The sequence below is a fragment of the Megascapheus bottae genome, chromosome 16, assembly GCF_031878675.1.
Source record: "Megascapheus bottae isolate mThoBot1 chromosome 16, mThoBot2.hap1, whole genome shotgun sequence".
Lineage (NCBI taxonomy): Eukaryota > Metazoa > Chordata > Mammalia > Rodentia > Geomyidae > Megascapheus > Megascapheus bottae.
Genome location: NC_143524.1, coordinates 717,616 through 732,078, shown reverse-complemented (window position 1 = coordinate 732,078; position 14,463 = coordinate 717,616). Strand labels below are relative to the sequence as shown.

At 62.0% G+C, this 14,463-nt stretch overlaps 1 protein-coding gene across 1 annotated transcript in view; it reads left to right on the top strand.

The window, feature by feature from the left end:
* The first annotated feature begins 2,502 nt into the window (after positions 1-2,502).
* Positions 2,503-14,463, top strand: part of Muc6 (mucin 6, oligomeric mucus/gel-forming) — a 30,780-nt gene continuing 18,819 nt past the window's right edge. The window contains exons 1-21 of the mRNA XM_090348616.1: positions 2,503-2,554; positions 8,322-8,399; positions 8,915-9,155; positions 9,234-9,360; positions 9,697-9,787; positions 9,867-9,976; positions 10,127-10,334; positions 10,446-10,568; positions 10,970-11,090; positions 11,175-11,313; positions 11,384-11,488; positions 11,582-11,654; positions 11,761-11,898; positions 12,066-12,227; positions 12,360-12,454; positions 12,572-12,704; positions 12,912-13,161; positions 13,235-13,287; positions 13,412-13,521; positions 13,931-14,082; positions 14,257-14,398. Coding sequence (XP_090204742.1) covers positions 2,503-2,554; positions 8,322-8,399; positions 8,915-9,155; positions 9,234-9,360; positions 9,697-9,787; positions 9,867-9,976; positions 10,127-10,334; positions 10,446-10,568; positions 10,970-11,090; positions 11,175-11,313; positions 11,384-11,488; positions 11,582-11,654; positions 11,761-11,898; positions 12,066-12,227; positions 12,360-12,454; positions 12,572-12,704; positions 12,912-13,161; positions 13,235-13,287; positions 13,412-13,521; positions 13,931-14,082; positions 14,257-14,398 — 2,703 coding nt within the window. The remainder of the gene's footprint in view (positions 2,555-8,321; positions 8,400-8,914; positions 9,156-9,233; positions 9,361-9,696; positions 9,788-9,866; positions 9,977-10,126; positions 10,335-10,445; positions 10,569-10,969; positions 11,091-11,174; positions 11,314-11,383; positions 11,489-11,581; positions 11,655-11,760; positions 11,899-12,065; positions 12,228-12,359; positions 12,455-12,571; positions 12,705-12,911; positions 13,162-13,234; positions 13,288-13,411; positions 13,522-13,930; positions 14,083-14,256; positions 14,399-14,463) is intronic.

The following is a 14,463-nucleotide window of genomic DNA, read 5'->3' as shown; positions in this document are numbered from 1 at the left end:
AAGAACACCTGGACCTCACTAGGACACACAGGAGCACCTGGAACTCTCTAGAACACATAGGAACACCTGGACCTCCCTAGGACACACAGGAACACCTGGACCTCCCTAGGACACACAGGAACACCTAGACCTCCCTAGGACACACAGGAGCACCTGGACCTCCCTAGGACACACAGGAACACCTGGACCTCCCTCGAACACACAGGAGCACCTGGAGCTCCCTAGGACACACAGGAACACCTGGACCTCCCTAGGACACACAGGAACACCTGGACCTGTCTAGAACACACAGGAACACCTGGAGCTCCCTAGGACACACAGGAACACCTGGACCTCCCTAGGACACACAGGAGCACCTGGACCTGTCTAGAACACACAGGAACACTTGGAGCTCCCTAGGACACACAGGAACACCTGGAGCTCCCTAGGACACACAGGAGCACCTGGACCTCCCTAGGACACACAGGAACACCTGGACCTCCCTAGGACACACAGGAGCACCTGGACCTCCCTAGGACACACAGGAACACCTGGAGCTCCCTAGAACACACAGGAACACCTGCACCTCACTAGGACACACAGGAACACCTGGAGCTCCCTAGGACACACAGGAACACCTGGAGCTCACTAGGACACACAGGAGCACCTGAGGCTCCCTAGGACACACAGGAGCACCTGGACCTGTCTAGAACACACAGGAACACTTGGAGCTCCCTAGGACACACAGGAACACCTGGAGCTCCCTAAGACACACAGGAGCACCTGGACCTCCCTAGGACACACAGGAACACCTGGACCTCCCTAGGACACACAGGAGCACCTGGACCTCCCTAGGACACACAGGAGCACCTGGACCTGTCTAGAACACACAGGAACACCTGGAGCTCCCTAGGACACACAGGAGCACCTGGAGCTCCCTAGGACACACAGGAACACCTGGAGCTCCCTAGGACACACAGGAGCACCTGGAGCTCCCTAGGACTCACAGGAACATCTGGACCTCCCTAGGACATACAGGAACACCTGGACCTCCCTAGGACACACAGGAACACCTGGACCTGTCTAGAACACACAGGAACACCTGGAGCTCCCTAGGACACACAGGAGCACCTGGAGCTCCCTAGCAATCACAGGAACACCTGGACCTCCCTAGGACACACAGGAACACCTGGACCTGTCTAGGACACACAGGAACACCTGGAGCTCCCTAGGACACACAGGAGCACCTGGAGCTCCCTAGGACACACAGGAGCACCTGCACTTTCCTAGCACCCACAGGTTCACCTGGAGCTCCCTAGAACACTGAGGAGCACCTGGGCCTTCCCCTGGAAGCACTCGTACACCTGGGCCTCCCAGGAACACCTACAGCACCTGGCCATTCTTGGGACACCTGGGCTTCTTTCGCGTCACAGGATTTAGCAATTCCTTGGGAGGCGGACAGTGTCACTCCCCACCCTTGTGGTCGCATCTTAGCCAGACTCCTCTCTTGAGCTTTGTGAGAATTCCTCGTCCTCTCCCTACCTAGACCTTCCAGACAAGGAAGCACAGCCCTAGGGCTCCAGGGTCCTTGCCCCTTCCACCCAGACACATCTCTAGGTTCCTCTCTGGCCCCAGTGCAGGGAATTCATGGAGAGTACCACAGGCCCTTGGCCTTGGCCTACTCACGCTGCGAGTTCCCAGCCCATTCTCAAAGTGTTCACCCTGCCTAAATAGAGCCCTTTGCATCACCAGGTTATGCTGCAGCTTACCTCCTCTGGCTCAGGACCATAGCCATGGAGAGAGGAAGGGGGTTCACGGTGAAATCAGCCTCGAGCAGGGGCAGAGGGCTGAGGATCCCATGTGGGGGCAGAGAGGGCAAGCAGGAACCGAGGGTGGTGTGGAGGTGCCTTCCCTGGCCTCGGCTTCCCTTCCAGGCCCTGTCTGGCCCCCAGCAGCCCCGACAGCCCCGGTCTGTGAGTGCCAGTAGAGAGCCATCAGGCTGCCTTGGTGGGGACCACACATCGAGGTGGGCAGGGTCTCAAGCACACCAGGGAGGACCTAGGGAACACCCGTGGGAGCCCAGCAGGCAGGCATCCCCGCGGGCAGGTCCCTGGAGAAGGTGCACAGGAGAAGGGCGGTGGGCAGGGGCTAGCTCACTCTCTCGGGTGGGCCCGCCACACTTGGGACAGCAGGAGAGGACAGGGCTCCCATTGGCCAGGCGATGCTCTCACCCTTCTGAGCAGCAGAGCCGAAGGCTGGCTACCCTTGCCACACACTGGACCTGGGGACACAGCTCCCACCTCTGGGCCTGAGGCCCCTCAGCCATCATGGGCACCCCGGGATGCCGCTCGAGCACATTGGGGAATGCCGACTGCAGACAATGCTTCCCTCACACTCCCCAAGGCTGGGTAAGCGCCTCGAACATCATGCTGACCTGCTGCCAAGCTCAAGGGACTCCTACTGCGTACCACGCCTGATCCAGGCAGGGCCTGGCAGAGTGATGAGTGAACAGGCCAGTTATGGATGGAGGAGAGGCACCAGGCCCAGAGGTTGAGGCTTCTCACCTGTTGTGGGAGCCAGACCCCCCCAAGCCCACTCTGGAACCTTCTGGGGGCACCTGGCAAGGGCTAGCTCTAAACCTGAGCTAAGGTCTGCTCATCACAGACCAGAAGCTCACTGCCTCTCCGTGAGACAGGAAGTGGAGCCCAAGCCATCTCTGCCTGGACACAGCCAATTCGGGGCACTCCGGCTGGACCCCAGGACTCCATCCACACCCTACCTCACAGTCAGGCCTGGACCCTGGGTCACCGTAGCCAAGTACCTGGCCACACAGACAGACATGAAGGACAAGGTATAAGCCGACAAGTGGACAATTGCCTGCTTGTCTACCTATGAGTTCCGCTTTGCAAGGCCAGCAGCCTCCTCGGGTCTTATCGCTGTGATTGCAGGAACAATGGCCTGCACAATCTTATCTTCAGCGTCAGAGCGTTTCCACAGTGCACAAAACTGCCATTCAGTGGTGATTCCCGCAAGGCGGGCATTTGAGGGGTGTGGTCTGGTCCTCCGGGGCTGGGCAACAAAGCTTACCAGATCCATCCACCCCCCACAGGCACACACAGCCACAGACAGCCCAGAGGGGCCAAAAAAAGATCTCAGATGCACAGCTTCTGAAGAAAACCCAAGCACTCCAATGCATGCACATGTACACAGGCATATTCACAAATGCAAACACACATGTACATGCATATATACAGGTAAGCAGCAAACATGTGTACACACGTGCACACACATCCACAGAGGTATGTCCCTGTGTCCACCTATACGACTGTGTGTGTGTGTGTGTGTGTGTGCGCGCACGCACATACTCACACATATGGGCATGTGCAGACACACCTGTGTACGCACATGGGCATACACTCATGCAGGTGTCTGACACGGCACACAGATGCACATGCATGCAGACACATAAACAGATGGTTGGACAAGCCCAGTCATCAGGTAGGAGGGCCTTGCCACCCAGGGTCATACACCCCTGCCCACTGCCTGTCCTATTCAGCGGTCCAACCTAGGGACCAGGTCTCTGCTACCTATTGCTTAGAGACGCAGCTGGAGCCAGTGGTCTTAGGTGTCCTTGCAGCAGGGCTGCCAGCGGGGTGAAGGCCTCTTGGATTCCCAGTTTCACCGTGAGAGGTGCTGCTGAACCTGTGGACAAATGGCTGCAAACAGGGTGCCAGGGTCTGGTCCACCCTAGGCACAAGCCCCACAGACCACACGAGAGCCCAGCATCCCATCACAGCTAAAGCTATCCAACATGATACGCGACACCCCCAGCTTCTGTCACAGAGGCAGCCAGACATTCTTGGGGACAGGCAGAAGTGGGCCCGCAGGAGAGGCCAGAAGAGGACAGCCCTAAGTCCAGAGCTGGTGGCTCAGTTCATGTGCAGGGTAGAAGGCTGGTCTGTGGAATAGGAGGCTAGTCTGTAATGTGAGAGCTAGTCTGAGGGATGGGAACTGGTGTGGGGGATGGAATCTGGTGTGTGGGGTGGGGCTGGTGTGTGGGGTGGGATCTGGTGTGTGGGGTGGGGTTGGTGTGTGGGGTGAGATCTGGTGTGTGGGGTGGGATCTGGTGTGTAGGGTGGGATCTGGTGTGTGGGGTGGGGTTGGTGTGTAAGGTAGAATCTGGTATGTGAGGTGGGAATGGTGTATGGGGTAGGGTCTCATCTGGGAGTGGGATCTGGTGTGGGGGGTGGGGCTGGTGTGTGGGATAGGCTTTAGTCTGTGGGGTGGGATCTGGTGTGTGGGGTGGGGTTGGTGTGTAAGGTAGAATCTGGTATGTGAGGTGGGAATGGTGTATGGGGTAGGGTCTCATCTGGGAGTGGGATCTGGTGTGGGGGGTGGGGCTGGTGTGTGGGATAGGCTTTAGTCTGTGGGGTGGGATCTGGTGTGTGGGGTGGGGTTGGTGTGTAAGGTAGAATCTGGTATGTGAGGTGGGAATGGTGTATGGGGTAGGGTCTCATCTGGGAGTGGGCTCTGGTGTGGGGGGTGGGGCTGGTGTGTGGGATAGGCTTTAGTCTGTGGGGTGGGATCTGGTGTGTGGAATGGGGCTAGTGTGTGAGATGGGATCTGGTGTGTGGGATGGGATCTGGTATGGGATGGGGCTGATGTGTGGGGTGTGATCTGGTGTGTGAAATGGGGCTAGTGTGTGGGATGGGATCTGGTGTGTGGGATGGGATCTGGTATGTGGGGTGTGGCTGGAGTGTGGGATAGGCTTTAGTCTGTGGGGTGGGATCTGGTGTGTGGGATGGGATCTGGTCTGGGGGATGGGATCTGGTGTATGGAATGGGATCTGGTATGTGGGATGGGATCTTTTCTGTGGGATGAGGGCTTATATGTGGGTTAGGGACTGGTCTGTGGGGTAGGATCTATTGTGTGGGATGAGGACTGGTCTGTGGGATGGGATCTGGCCTGTGAGATGGGGGCTGGTCTCTGGGATAGAATTTGATCTGTGAGATGGGATCTGGTGTGTGGGATCTGGTCTGTGTAATGGGGCTAGTCCTGGGGGATGGGATCAAATCTGTGGTTTGGGAGTTAGTCTGGGGGGACAGGCTATAGTCTCATGGGGATAGCTGAGGGCTCAGAATAATCAAGCCTTGGGATCCAGCCCAGGGCTGCGCCAGGGGGCAAAGGGTTCCCTGCACTATACCCAAGCTCCCAGAGCCCCAGGGCCAGGAATCCTGGTCAAGGGACCCCCTTGTCCCACCCTGATCGTGACGGTCTCAGGGAAGACTCAGCCTTACCCTCACTCTGACCCCTGCCCTTGAAGCCTGTCGCATGCCACGTCCCTTGGGATGTGGGCCTCCCACTGCCCTCCGGGGGTGAGAGGGCCCCTGGGGCCTCCTGTCGCCCCCACATGGCCCATGGGAACCCCAGAGATTCCACTAGGACTGAGTCAGGAGAGCGGCATGGAACTCAGACAGGAAGACGCAGTATCAGGGCCACCACTCAGCAGGATGCAGAATGGCCAGGTGAGGGGCTCTCCTGACACAAGCTGTCCAGCCCAAGGCTTCAGGGCCCCAGCTATGTCTCCAGGCACAGCTCCTGGGTCAGCCTCAAGCCTGCAGTGCCTCCTTACCCGGGGTCTTCCTCCAGGTAAAGGGAAGAAGCCCTACACGTGGGTGACTGGGAGATCTGGGGCCTCAGGAGGAGCGGGGCTGGCTCAGGGGCTGTCTGGCACATTGAACTCCCCAGCGGGGGTGGGGGGCAGCGGAGGGTCCAGGCCCCTCTCCTTCCCTGGATGAACCCAGCCCCAGACCCCCAGGCCTGTAACTGCCAGTGTCCACGATGGAGGGGGCAGAATCTGCCCTGGCTGTAGTACTGCCAGCCGCAGGGGCATTAGTGGCCCCTGGAGAGCCTGTGTCAGCTCCTGACCCCCCACCCCGAACAATGATAAGGGGGCCACAGCCAATGCAGAATTTTCCGAAGAAGTCAGTCCTGATAAGGCAGAGCCTGAGATCCGGTTTGGCCTCCACTCTGCCTGGCTGGAGCCTGGGCTAGGGTGGGTGAGGCAGGGGCAGGGCCTGCCACCCTATATAAGGTGCTTGGGGCTGGCCACTCAAGCCAGCAGCAGTAGGAAGACCGCCCAGGAGCAGGAGGCCAGGGCTGGCAGCCACCGCTCCTCCAGCTGCGGCGTCATGCTGGGGCATCTGCTGCTCTGGGTTCTGTGCTGCGGAGGACCCCTGCTCAGCACGGGTAAGTGGGCACCCGCCAGGCCACACTGGAGCCCACAGCAAGACCCTGCACACGGGCAGGTCCCCAGAATGTCTCGCCTCACTGACTGCCTGGGGCAGGCTGACCAGCGAAGGATGGGAGGCAAGAGTGACCAGGCTGGAGGCTCCGCGCTAGCCCCAGAACCCGGCTGACCATGTCCATCCCCCAGTGAACTAGGACAATGCCAGGGAGGAAGCGCACTCATCTGGAGTCAATCTTGTCAGTCACTAGCTGAAGACAGGACAGGAGAAAGGCCAGGCTTGGGGGCCACGCTGCCAGCTGGACCCTGAGGACGGCGACCGATGGGGTGAGGGGTGAGCAGGCGTCAGGCTGGGATCCAGCACCAGCCCCCACTCCTAAGTCTGGGGTAGACACCATAGAAGCTGGGTGCACAGGCATGGTCCATGCACAACCAAACAGAAAATGACCTTGGAGTCCAAGGGCATCCTAGAGAAGCATTTGCATGCAGCACCAAGCCTTCCTGCCTGCTTAATCCAGTCACTCCCGCCAGGAGCTCCTGCCCTGGACCAGATGCTCTGCTCCCTGCCCCAGGGCCTAAGTCTGCCCACAGCCAGTCAGCCATCTGTCCCTGTTCCGGATTCCTCCAGAGACACACTGGCCCCAGAGATGGCTGACGGCAGTGGTGGTGGCAGGGGGAAGGAAGGGAGGGCCAGGAGCCTCCCCCGGGCATGGTAAGGGTTGCTGGTCAACAGAGTGGGAGCTGACCCCAGAGGGGCCAGGAGCCTCCCCCGGGCATGGTAAGGGTTGCTGGTCAACAGAGTGGGAGCTGACCCCCAGAGGGGCCAGGACACCTGTCCTGCACTTGGGCATCTGTGGGCCTGCAGGAGCCACAGAAAAAGCCCCAACACGGGATGACATCTCTGGCTAAGGAAAGGAGGCAGAGAAACCTCCCTCCCAGAGTCCTTGTAGCCAGGCAGGGCCATCTTCTGGCTGCCCTGCCCTGCCCTGCCCTGAGGTCACCATGACCATGTTATTTAGCTCTAGGAAGTCACCATAGTCCCAGGACCCACTGTTGTTTGCTGCTGGAGAGGATGGAGGTGGAGCCTCTGAGACGCCTGGGATCCTTTCCCACCCTGCCCCCTCCAGCTCATTTCCCCCCCCCACCACGCCCCCCGCCATCCCGAAGAGCTCACAGGAGGCCAGGCGCAGCCAAGCTCCGCACATTGGCTCCTGCCCTAAGCACAGATGCCCGGCCAGCGGTCACCTCCAGGCCCACATGTCCTGCACCTGGGTTCCACATTCCGTGGAGTGTCCTGTACTTGAGTTCTACATCCACTGGGCCCCGGTGTCCTGACTTGTCTGAGCAATAAGCCTGGCAGACAGACAAGCAGGTGTCCTCAGCTGGGGGGTGCCACTGGCTCTCAGCACCCATGAGGCACCAGCCTGGGGATGCACCGTCTGCTCCATTCCTCTCTGCCAGCCTCCTGCAGGGCAGCGGGTCCTCCAGCAGCCCAGAAGAGCCCCTGCAGGCCCTGTCTGAATGTCACCTCCCCAGAGGCCACGGCTTCCACGGCCGCAGCCTCACATGCACAGACTGCTTTTCTCTGGTGACCTCATTGTGGCCAGTGTGTGTGTGTGTGTGTGTGTGTGTGTGTGTGTGTGTGTGTGCGCGCGCGTGCGAGTGTGTGTGTGTGTGTGCATGTGTGCACGCACGCTTGTGCACCCACTCTGGGGATGGATGCAGTGTGGCAGGGTGCCAGCCCTGGCATGGCACACCACAGCACCTCACCCTGTGAGCAGCACCGAACCGGAGCTCGGTGCAGACAAGCGGAACTGATGAATGAATACATGAACAGGGAAGTCAAGATCAGGAAAAGAGGGTAGAGCTGCCGGGGCCTGGGGTTCTGGCTGACACCCTCTTTGCCTGGCTCAGCCTGCCCCCCACCCTGCCCCTGGCTGTACGGCTGGACCAGGTGGTGCTGCGGTCTGCAGCCAGCCCAGCACCTCCGGGCTGAGAACAGCCCTTGAGCAGGCTTGGGCGGAGGTGTTAGTGGGCGGAAGTGTTCAGGGCCATGGAGATGACAGTGGGGGCAGGGGCTGCAGCCCTCACGCAGGCCCTGTCTGTGCAGGTCTGGACACCAGTTCCTCCACCAGCCCAGGACCCCCGGAGCTGGAGGACTCTCCACAGACAGGTGAGGGCTTCCCAGAGAGCCTGGGCGCAGGTGCAGCAGGGAGAGGCTGAGCACAGGTTGTGCTGGGACACACACAGGCACACAGGCTTTCAAGTGCACACCCATGTGCAGAACTGCTGCCCACACGGCGTGTGGTGGTCCAGAGGCCCCATGAGAGAACCAGAAAGGAGGTGACAGTCCAGGCAGTCACCAAGAACAAGCCCAGGGGCCCCTCGGGGACGCTGGGCACTCAAGGCAATGCTCCTCTTGGTGGCCTGTCCGTGGGTCCTCTGCGGACGGGGGCTGAACTGTGGCTTCCTGTCTTACAGAACAAGAGATGCCACAAACCCTGACACACACCCCTAGGGCGGCCTGCAGTGCTGCAAGGCCTGAGAGGGAGGCAGACCCCAGCCCAGAGCCGGGCGGGTGTGGGGGCCGGGTCCACGCCCCTCCCAGCGTGGGCTTCCCGGGGCCGCAGCTCATGGGCCAGGCCAGCAGGGACCTGGAATGAGACGGCGGTGCCCCTTCCTCCACAGCCCCAGACAAGGCCTGGTGCTCCACGTGGGGTGCCAGCCACTTCTCCACCTTTGACCACCGTGCCTACGACTTTTCGGGGACGTGCAACTACGTGCTCGCTGCCACTTGCAAGGATGCCTCGCCCGCCTTCAGCGTCCAGCTGCGGCGAGGGCCGCGTGGAGACATCTCCAGAATCATTGTGGAGCTGGGGGCCTCTGTGGTCACAGTGAGTGAAGGGACCATCTCCGTCAAGGACATCGGGTAGGTCATAGGGCTGGGCTCCCCAGCTGGGCAGAGGAACAACAAGGGGGCAGCTGCTGACTGCTGTGCTGCCCACAGTGTGGTCAGCCTGCCCTACACCCGCAATGGACTCCAGATCACACCACACGGCCACAGCGTGCAGCTGGTGGCCAAGCAGCTGGAGCTGGAGCTGGTGGTCACGTGGGGCCCGGACAGTCACCTCATGGTGAGGGCCTGAGGGCAGCGGGGCTGTACGGGACTCCTGCCAGACAACCAGGGCCGGATGGGGGCTCCTCTGCAGGCCCCAGTGTGCCCCACCCTGCCTGCCAGAACAGCACAACAGCTCACCTCCTGCAAGGCAGCCCAGGCCCCCGGCCAACAACCTCGGGAGCCCTGGGCTTGGCTGCCCGCCCCGTTTCCTCATTCGAGAAGGGACCCAGCCAGGACAACCCCCCCCCCCCCCGCTCCCAGGAGGCGTGGCGGGGAGCCCAGGGCCCCAGTCCCAGAGAGCAGGCGCAAGCCGCCCCTGCGCAGCGGGGAGCCTAGCAGCGTGCACCTACAGGTCCTGGTGGAGAGGAAGTACACGGGCCAGATGTGCGGGCTGTGCGGGAACTTCGACGGGAAGGCAGACAACGAGTTTCTGAGCGAGGACGGTAGGTGGGGAGGCGCGGTGAGGCTGCAGGGCCAGGCCCCTCCGCAGCCGTCTCCATGACCTCTGTCCCTCACTCCCAGGCAAACTCCTGGAGCCCCACAGGTATGCCTCACTCCAGAAGCTGGATGACCCCAACGAGATCTGCTCCCACGAGGCCATTCCGAGGGTTCCCGCCCTGCAGACCACACACGTACGTGAGACAGCCAGGGCCCAGGCAGGGTGGAGCTGAGCCCAGGGAACCCACAGGTCTCAGACGCCACTGCTGCTCCACACCCTCCTCCCAAGCCGGGTAGGACACAGAGTGCAGCCTTGCCAATCTGACCGAGTGGCTCCCTACCAGGCCCGGATCTGTGCCCAGCTGCTGGGCCTGGTGTCCCCCAACTGCACTGTACCCAGGGAGCCACTGGTGCTGAGCTGCCAGGCAGACATGGCTGAGTGCGCCTGGCCAGGCCAGCGGAACTGCAGCTGCGCCACGCTGTCAGAGTACTCACGCCGGTGCCGCATGGCGGGCCAGCCGGTCAGCCGCTGGCGGAGTCCCAGCTTCTGCGGTGAGTCCCGGGGAGCGTGAGGCTGGGAGAGGAGAAAGGACTAGACACATCCCGGTCAGAGCCGCGGAAGGGTGGTGGGAAGGCATCCTCTCATCTAACCCCTGCCCGCAGCCGTGGGCCAGTGCCCGGCCAACCAGATATACCAAGAGTGCGGCACACCCTGCATCAGGACCTGCTCTAACCCACAGCACAGCTGCTCCAGCGCCTGCACCTTCGGCTGCTTCTGCCCTGAGGGTAAGGAGCCACCAGCCCCCACTGCCCCTGGGACCCAGAGACCAACCTGGAGACTTGAAATGCAAGGCCCCGCTGCCGGCTGGCCCAGACATTCTGCCGTCTGAGTCCACGGGCCCCTCTGCCAGGCTCAAGACCCCCAGCCGAGCGAGGGCCCATGGCCGCACTTGCAAACCACCTGTGGGTGTGGTGGAGCCTGAGAGCTCTCAGGTCCCGGCGGGCTTTGAGTTGGCCCAGAGGCCGGCCAGGCTGCCTAGACACACACCCTGGTGGAGGGACCATGTGGCACCCAGAGGATGCTGCAGTGGCTGCTCCAGGGTGGATGAGCCCAGCCGAGGTGTCACCTCAGCCAGCTGAGAGCAGAAACGACAGCCCACCGAGCTCAACAGCCCTCTTTCCCAAAGGCATGGTGCTGAATGATCTCACCACGAACCACACTTGCGTGCCCATCAGCCAGTGCCCCTGCACACGCCATGGGGAGCTCTACAGACCAGGGCAGGTCGCCAGAGCTGCCTGCCGAGCCTGGTGAGAACGGGATCACTGGGGCAGGGCCGTGGGGACCACCCCTGCCAGGGCCCTGCCCCAGGGTGACCTCCCTGCCACCCACAGCCAGTGTTCCATGGGGCGCTGGACATGCACGGAGAGGCCGTGCCCTGGCCACTGTGCTCTGGAAGGTGGCTCCTTCATCACCACGTTTGACTCCAGGCCCTATCGCTTCCATGGAACCTGTACCTACATTCTTCTCCAGGTAGGAGACGCCCTTGGGCTGGCGGGGAAGGGGCGCCCCCCCCCCAAGCCTGAGCCCCTCGTCTCTCCAGAGTCCCCAGCTTCCTGACGAGGGCACTCTCATGGCTGTGTACGACAAGTCAGGCTACTCACACTCAGAGACCTCCCTGGTAGCCATCATCTACCTGTCCAGGCAGGTAAGGCTGCGGCCGTCTCCCCCGGGGCCACGGGCCCTCGCCTGCCTCCCGGCCTGCCCACTCCCTCCCTGACCCAAGCCACCTTTCCTCCAGGACAAAATCGTGATCTCTGAGGATGAAATAGTCACAAACCATGGAGACGTCAAGTGGCTGCCGTACAAGATTCGTACGTAGGCCCTTCCGCAGGGCGGCAGACGGGGCAGAGGGGGTGGCGGGAAGGGACCGGAAGGAGGGGACACGGACAACAGCTCTTCAGCACTCTGTCCTTGCAGACAACATCACCATCTTCAGGCAGACGTCCACCCACCTCCAGATGAGCACCACCTTCGGGCTGGAGCTTGTGATCCAGCTGCAGCCCGTCTTCCAGGTGTATGTCACCGTCAGTCCCCAGTTCAGAGGCCAGACCAGAGGTGAGGCCCTGCGCCCCGGCTGCTCCTAGGGCTAGCTGGGCCCCAGCAGACAGGGAGAGACCCTCCATGCCCTGTGCCCCAGAGGCATGGCTACCTGAAGCCAGCAATGGGCAGAGGGGCATGGGAGGGCCAGGCAGCGGCTCAGCTTAATGGCCTGGCTGGTTCAGGGCTCTGCGGCAATTTCAACGGGGACACCACTGATGACTTCACGACCAGTGCGGGCCTCGGAGAGGGCACTGCCTCCCTCTTTGTGGACTCCTGGCGAGCAGGGAACTGTCCCAGTGCCCTGGAGCGTGAGACGGACCCCTGCTCCATGAGCCAGCTCAACAGTGAGTGCCCCCCTTTCCCCACAACCCACCAGGGCCTGGAGTGGGGAGGGGAGGGGAGGCCAGAGCTGGTCCTGTCCACAGAGGGGTGGGAGGAGAGGAGAGGACAGAAGTGATCCTGCTGGTCGTCCACAGAGGTGTGTGCAGAGACTCACTGCTCCGTGCTACTGAAGAAGGACAGTGTGTTTGAGAAGTGCCATGCGGTGGTGAACCCCAAACCCTTCTATAAGGTGGGGCCTGCGGGCATCCGGCAAGGGGTGGGGTTTGGTCCTGGGCAGTTGGAACCTCCCTGAGGTGGGATGGGAGCCCCCGGGAGGGCCGGGGCTCATGTCTGGCCTCTCCTGCAGAGGTGCGTGTACCAGGCCTGCAACTACGAGGAAACCTTTCCGCACATCTGCGCCAGCCTGGGGGCCTACGCCCAGGCCTGCTCCTCCAGAGGTGTCCCGCTCTGGGGCTGGAGAAGCAGTGTGGACAACTGCAGTGAGTGCCAGCCATGGCGGGGGAGGGCTGCACTAAGTGCCGGCCATGGGGGGGGGGCCCCTCAGGGGCTGGAGGAACAGCCAGCGGGCTGCATGACCCCAAGCTCCAGCCCCTGACTGCTTGTCCGAGGCCCAACTCCCCATTCCCTCAGGACCCCTGCCTGCCCTCAGCCGCCCCTTGTCCAAGGCCTGACCCCCCCTCCCTCAGCTGTCCCTTGCTCCGGGAACCGCACCTTCAGCTACAACAGCACAGCGTGTGACCGCACCTGCCTGTCTCTGTCGGACCCCACGGCCGAGTGCCACGCCAGCTCCGTGTCCGTGGATGGCTGCAACTGCCCTGAAGGCACCTACCTAAACCACAAAGCTGAATGTGTGCGCAAGGCCCAGTGCCCCTGCCTGCTGGACAGTTCAAAGCTCGTCCTGGCTGACCAGTCCACCGTCGTCAACGGGGCCATCTGGTGAGGAGCGGAGCGGGCACGCCGGCGGGGCAGAGCCCGGCGGGCCAGGGCCTCACACGTTCCTCTCTCGCAGCTACTGCGTCAACGGACGGCTGAGCTGTCCACGGCAGCGGGAGGTGTTCTTGGGTACGTACGCTCCACGGTGGCCGGACGGCCCCGAGACGCTTCCACACACCACGTGGGCCAGCCTGCAGGCCCCGGGGAGTCCAGAGCTTCCTCCAGCTCTCCTGCGTTCTCCTCTTCCCCACAGCATCCTGCTCGGCCCCCAAAACATTCCAGTCCTGCAGCCAGTCCTCGGAGGACAAGTTTGGGGCGGCATGCGCCCCCACATGCCAGATGCTGGCCACGGGCAGTACCTGCGTAAGGGACCATGAGAAATGGCCTTCTGGGGACCCTCCAGCTTCCAAAACCACACAGATCTCACCACCCTGCATGGCACCATGTGCATTCCTCCCTCTCTCTGTCCCCGAGGCCGGTGTCAGGTCCAGAGAGGTCCCACGACTGGGCATCTGGGGGAAGGGGTGCTTGTCTGTGGGGCTCTGTGGGGCAGGAGCTGGCCTCCGGCTTGAGTGCAGCCACCCGTGCGGGGGTCTAGCCCCGTGTACCAGGCCCCTGTCCTTCCCTGAGGGAAGAGGAGCTTTGCTACCAGGAATGCAGCTGCCCCTGACGATGGGCATGGGCCTTAGAGAAATGCCATGGGGCTCCGAGTCTAGGGCTGGACAGGCCAAGGCCACCTCGTGGGACCCACTGACCCCACCTCCCCCACTAGGTACCAACCAAGTGTGAAGCTGGCTGTGTGTGTGCCGAGGGGCTCTACGAGGACCCCGAGGGGCAGTGTGTGCCCGCAGAGGAGTGCCCGTGTGAATTCGCAGGGGCCTCCTATCCCGGGGGTGCCAAGATCCACACCAACTGCAAGACCTGGTAAGGACTCTCCTTGCCCAGGAGGCCCAGGCGAGGACACACCTCGGGGTGAGGTGTCCTGGAGAGGGGCTGTTTAGGAGTAGGGCGCCTAGAGGTGGCGTCTGGGCCCCCAGGAACTGAGGAACAGACCTCATGTGTGGAGAACCCTCCATACACACGCCCCAACCCTCCCAGCACCTGCTCACAGGGGAAGTGGACCTGTCAGCAAAACGCCGACTGCTCGTCCACCTGCGTCCTCTACGGCGAGGGTCATGTCGTCACCTTTGACGGGCAGCGCTTCGTGTTTGATGGCAACTGCGAGTACATTCTGACCACAGTGAGCGCCGGGCGGGGACAGCGGGGCAGGGGGTCCTGGCGGGGGTCTCGAGGGCCCCTCCTCAA